Genomic DNA, 6,000 nt, shown 5'->3' with positions numbered 1-6,000 from the left:
CTGAAGGTGTTTGGAGGTCCTTCATCAGTAACTGGGTTGTAAAATTAGGTTCTAACACTCTTCTGTCTGGAAGTTGTCTCCCTCCCTCAAAAAAGTCCTTCTAGATCAGGCCTCAGGTTGAACAGCATCCAATGTAGATAACGCTTCTTATGTTTCTGTCAGATGATGCGGAATTTGAGAGTGTAAACAGGAACAAATCGACTCGTTTGTGACTTCAGACCACTTACCTCTCCAGTTTGTAGCTTGTTAACATATGCAAGCCTGGGACAACCTGTTTTCCCTAAATCCTTTGGTTTTGGGGTCCGGATCAGGACGTGGAGACTCGGGTTTGGATTTCGGTTAGGACAAACCGAAGGGACCAAAGCGCCGAGCTGGATTTTCTGAGCCTTTGGCAGGGCTCCCAGAGCCGATGGCTCTCCAGCCCGCAGCGATTCGGAGCTGGTGTGGAGGTGCGGGATCCCGCCCGCGCTGCCGCTGCTGTCACGCGTGGCGGTCCCGCGTGGTGCCGGCGCTTCACCCCGTTGTCCGGTGGCGGGTGGCGGGGGGAGAGGCTGCCGGGGGCGGCTGTGACCTCAGCGCACCCCCGCGGCGTGTGCCACGCGTGGGGGGCGGCTCGATGGGCGGCGGCGGCTCGTGGAGGGGCCCCGCGTGGCCGCAGCGGGAGGGGCGGTGATGTGCCGGGAGCCGCGCTCTCCGCTCGGGGAACGGCGCGGCCGCCCCCAGCCCCCGGCTCCCGTTCCTCGGCCGCGGCCCCGGGCGAGCCCGGGCTCCCGGGGCGGCGCCACCGCGCTCCGCCCCAGCCGGTCCCCGCGGCCCGTGACGCGGCGGGCGGGGCGGGGGCGGGGCAGAGCCTGGCGGCGGCGGCCTCGGCAGCGGCGGCGGCGGGGAGCGGAGCGGAGCGGAGCTGGGCTGGGCGGGGGCCCGACGGCCGGCAGGATGCTGGAGATCCAGCTGGACGATGGCGGCGTGGGGGGGTACCCGGGCGACGATTACTGCTCGGGGTCGGTGATGTCGGAGCGGGTCTCGGGCCTCGCCAACAGCATCTACCGCGAGTTCGAGCGGCTGATCCACTGCTACGACGAGGAGGTGGTGAAGGAGCTGATGCCGCTGGTGGTGACGGTGCTGGAGAACCTGGACTCGGTGCTCACCGACAACCAGGAGCACGAGGTGGAGCTGGAGCTGCTGCGGGAGGACAACGAGCAGCTCCTCACGCAGTACGAGCGGGAGAAGGCGCTGCGCAAGCAGGCCGAGGAGGTGAGCGACGCCGCCCCGCGACCATCTTGGCCGCCCGCCGGGCGGGGGCACCGCGGCGGCTGAGGGGCGGCGGGGGCGGCGGGGCCTGTGGCGGCGCCGCCTGCTCGCAGGCCTCGCTTTGGTCTCGGCGATCGGCTGCCGCCGGCGGGTCCCCTCGCGGCGAGGCCCGGGGCGGGGCGCTGGGGTGGCGGGGGAGCCCCGGGGCCGCGGCCGGCGGTACCTTCTGGAAGGGGAGGGCGCGGGCTCTGAGGGACGCGTCCCCTTGGCGGGGGGCGGGGGGGCGCGGGGCTGGGGCCGCCCTCCCCGGGCGTGATCCCCGCTCCTGCGCCGGGAGGCCGCGGGGCGCACGGCCCGGCCCGGCCCCTCCCCAGGGCCTCTGCGGCTGAGCGGCCCCGTGAGAGCAGGAGGGGAAAAAACCCGACCCAAAATAGCCGCAGTCCAGGGGATGTGAAGAATTCACTTCGGAATGGCAACAACGCACAGAGGACTTGACATTTATGCTAATTTGTGGTTTAAAAATTACTTCTAGAAACTGACAATTTCTGTGCAGCTGTGTGGCTGACATTTTTTAATGTCAGCAGTAAGCTGTTTAGTTGGAGCAAGAAATTACCTTTAGAATATACCATCAGATTTTTGAAACTTGTTTGTAGCAGAACTACCTCTGGAGCCCTAATACAAGAGTTCCAGAGTTACGTCCGCCGTGTCCTGGGCTGGGGCTTCATCCAGTCAGAGCCATGTCAGAGCTGCTCAGCTGGAGGGGGGGTTGGAAGGGGATCAGGAGAAGAAGCAGCCCCTCTGATGGAAGGGACGACAGTCCTTGCGTTACAAAGGCTCAGATGTAGCCAAAACAGAGAGGGGAGGTGACTTGCACTCTGCCTCCTTCCTACATCTGCGCCTGCCCCTGCTGAAATCAAGATCATCCTTTCAGCCATAACTGAGGCCTGGGCACCACAGGGTTCGCTCTTCAGCCTCTTGAAGTAATAGTCTGTGAACTGGGATAAAGCCTTGGTGGTGGAAAAGGTCCGTCACCACCACGTCAGCCTCTTTTCACTTACAGAACTTCTTAAAAAGTGGGTTTTTTTTCCATCTTTTAGTCTAAGAGCAGAAGACTTAAGACTCAGTAGTCTTACTAGGAGTCAAGTTCTGATTTGATAAGGGGTGATTAATGAAATAACAGCTTTTGAATTGGAGAACAGTGTAAAGCACCATGCGGCATTTTCACAGACGTGTTCTTGTTGCTTAATAGTTGTGTGGAAGAATCTCACTGATTTGATGAGGAGGACACTTGTGGTCCATTACTAATACTAAAAGCGAGAGCCAGTCAGTTAAAGTTTTAGTTTTGATTAAGTATTAATGGCCTAATAAATAATCTTCTAAAATTCTTTCGAATCCATACAGGGATTGAAAAATGATTGTGAGTACATGAGACTTACTAAATGTTGCGTAGAGACAGTATTTTGCAGCTTCTAAGAAATAAAATTTTTAAAAAGTGCACTATTTATGGGCGGAAAAAAATGAGACTACAGATGGGGAATGGAACAGTCCAGTTGGAATGATCTTGCATCTTTGGACTTGGGTGGATTTCTGTTCTTGACTTACTAGATACAGGATGTATTTTCTTGGAAGCAAATGTAGTGACAAGTTACATTTCCTGCAAGGAAACTCAGGAACTACAGCAGGGTACTGTTTGCTGAGATGTAAAAAGCACCGATAATGATGGTACTCTGTCACTCTTATGCACAGCTCGGTGTAGGTTGGGAGAAAAAGTGTCTACAAGGAGACTTGTTACTAAAAAGGAATAGATAATGTGCTTTTCATGGGAGCAAATGAGTGTTCTGCCTCTACATAATCCCTGTTACAAGATCATCTATGGAATATATGGCTGTTATTCCCCAGCATATAACAAAAAGTACATTATTTATCTGCACCTGTTTCCCATATGCTGCTTACTGTGTGGTAAATTACATGTTATGGAGGTGAAAATCAATGTATTACAGAGAATTCTGCTGTCCACCGGATAATTGTAAACAATCAGAAAATAGAAAAATGATTTTCCCACCAGAATGTGAATTCCTGTTCTCAAGCAGCGTTCAGCCTCCTGTGCTGCGCCTCAAGTCTTGGGGTGAGATCTTCACTTTTAAGCGGGAGGATCCTCCTCTGGGAACAGGATTTGACCCCAGTCTTGATTCCTCTCTGCATATGAGTGTTAATTACAACACTTAAAGTTACACTGAGAGGTTGGGACTTGGAGATGAAAAACCGATCTGATCCTCTCTCACAATACCAGGTCAAAATACCTTGAGTTATAATTACTTTATATTAGTTTATTAATTTCAAAGTAACTGAAACCACAAGTGGGCATTGTTCTCTGGAGAAAAATTTTAGAGTTGTGTCATCTTGTTACTACAGCTGCAGAACCATCAAATCATGTTGTTTTGTCTTTATGCAGAAATTGTGCACAAACAGACTCCATAGGTATGTTTGGTTAAATTAGGCTGTTTCTGACAACTTTCATTTCACCTTTGCTAAATGCTATAAAGGAAAGTTTTCCTTCTCATTACTCTTCTGTCTCTTTCTCTAAGATGATTTTATATATTATCTTTTAAAACAATCTTTGCCAAAAGCAAATTATTGCTTTATTGTCTAAACACTTGGGCTGCAGAGTGACTCCGTATTTTGCAGTTGTCCTAAAATAGGACAGCAGAAGCACCTAGGCAAGTGGATTGAAAATAGAAGTTCCTTGAAATAAGGTGGTGCTGTCAGTCTTTGTGATTACAATGCTTAGTACACAACACTTCAGTTTTCTGTGACCCGCGAGCTCCTGAAGGTGTGGGATTGCACCAGATTTCTGGTGGTTTGGTTTTCTTCCATCTGTTTTGTATTATGTATGAACATAGGGTGATTATTGCTTGCATGGCATAGTGTTTCATAGAATCGCAGCATTGTCTAGTTTGGTGGTGACCTCCTGAGATCATGTAGTCCAGCACCCCCTGCTCAAGCAGGATCAGCCAGAGCAGGTTGTCCAGGACCGTGTCCAGTCCGAGTTGGAGCCTCTCCACAGATGGAGACTCTACAACCTCTCTGGGCAACCTGTGCCAGCGTTCGACCGCCCTCGCAGTAAAAAAGTGCTTCTTTGTGTTCAGATGGAATTTTGTGTGGTTTAATTTGTGCCCGTTGCCTCTTGTCCAGAGAAGAGTCTGGCTCCCTCGTCCTCGCTCCCGCCCCGCAGGTACTGAAACACGCTGGTAGGATCTCCTGGAGCCTTCTCTTCTCCAGGCTGAACAGCCCCAGCTCTCTCAGCTTCTCCTCTTATGAAAGATGCTCCAGTCCGTTTACTGCCTTTGTGGCCCTGGTATTTGTGGTGGTGTATACTAACACACGGTGGTTTATTTATTTATTTTTACTGGCTAAGTATTGGGTTTAGCTTGATTTCTTAAGGAAATGAAGCTTATATCACCACTCTGTTAGGCAGTCACCCCCAATAACTTAGGAAGCTGGTCATTGCTCTCAGCTGTATTTGTAAAAAAAGGGCTAGTTATAATTTTCTTTTTTTTTTTTTTTGATGAAAACCATAAGAGAGAAGGACCAAGCGGAGGTCCTGCCTGGAGGAGAGACAGGCAGAGCTTGCCAGCATGCAGGTTGGCAGCAGGACAGTCACCGTGTGGGTCTGGGACTGGTGGGTCCAGCGTGCAAACACCGACTCTTCCTGGTGTCTGCTCAGAAGGCAGTAGGGGTAGAGTTGGGATGGGATAAAGACTAGGGGAAACCAGCAGAAATCCCCAGGGAAGACAAGCTTTATTGGATCCACTCTTAATGAGACATTTTGTTTTATATAAGTCGCTTTCCTAATGTTCTGGATTCTTCTTCTCTTGAAGAAAACCACCACTGTGTGCCCTAAGTGCTGATTTCTGCAGAGATTGTCAGTCAAGTTTGGGCACTAATTCCAAGATTAGTGTGCACATGTAAATACGTGTAAAAGCTTTCACAGACAAGAAGCACAGAAGCGTGGGGACGGTTGGTGAACACTAGCATTGCTTCCTGGAGGGCAGAAAAGCAAGGCAGATCCCTGCCGCGCGTGGAGGTGGTCTTCTGACGTCTGGTTGCATGAAAACTGCTTCCAGTGAAATTTCTTACATCTCAAGGGAATGGTGGTGGCTGTCCAAAGAAACAAAAAGTGCGTTAATAGGAAAGTAAGGTCTTGGTCAATTGATTTGCAACATCGGTTAATGCTCCTTAGAATTTTTAAAGTGGATGCTCATTTAACATGCATACATGTACGGTATAGTGATAAGTACCTAGTGCTGGTTAGGAGGTCTGACCCTCTCCTGAAAGGCTTTTGTAGCTCGTGTTCTGTGCTATGGCAGTCCAGCTCCTGAAGCAACCTCCTTTGGAAGGTGGTGAAGGAAACCTCTGTCTCAGCAAATGTGGCTGTTGTTTCTAAATGATGGCTCTTCTGCCTGTGGTGGTAGGTGTGTTTCCAGGCTGCAGGCGTTGGAGGGCAGGTGATGCTGCCCCTGTCAGCGTGGCTGGGCCTTTGCTTGGCTCTGGGAGCGAGGAGACAGCGTGTGACCATGTGGCAGAGCCTTCCAGGCTGCAGTTCTCAAAGATCGATTTTCTTGCTGTTGGACCCCACCGAGGGATGGGCAGTGCTGCTCCGAGCTGCCCGGTCAGGTGACGCGAGCTTTGGCAGCACAGAGCACCTTGAAGCAGCGTGTGCTGCCGCGTGTGACGTTCCTAGTAGGTCTT

The 6,000-nt window shown here is 51.6% G+C and overlaps 1 protein-coding gene across 26 annotated transcripts in view; it reads left to right on the top strand.

The window, feature by feature from the left end:
* Nucleotides 1-860: 860 nt before the first annotated feature.
* Nucleotides 861-6,000, top strand: part of MAPK8IP3 (mitogen-activated protein kinase 8 interacting protein 3) — a 76,369-nt gene continuing 71,229 nt past the window's right edge. For all 26 annotated transcript variants that reach the window (XM_074886615.1, XM_074886612.1, XM_074886609.1 and 23 more), the window contains exon 1: nt 861-1,254. In XM_074886615.1, coding sequence (XP_074742716.1) covers nt 937-1,254 — 318 coding nt within the window. In that variant the 5' untranslated portion in view covers nt 861-936. The remainder of the gene's footprint in view (nt 1,255-6,000) is intronic.

The sequence above is a fragment of the Strix uralensis genome, chromosome 16 (genome assembly GCF_047716275.1).
Source record: "Strix uralensis isolate ZFMK-TIS-50842 chromosome 16, bStrUra1, whole genome shotgun sequence".
NCBI lineage: Eukaryota > Metazoa > Chordata > Aves > Strigiformes > Strigidae > Strix > Strix uralensis.
This window is presented reverse-complemented; position numbering and strand designations above follow the sequence as displayed.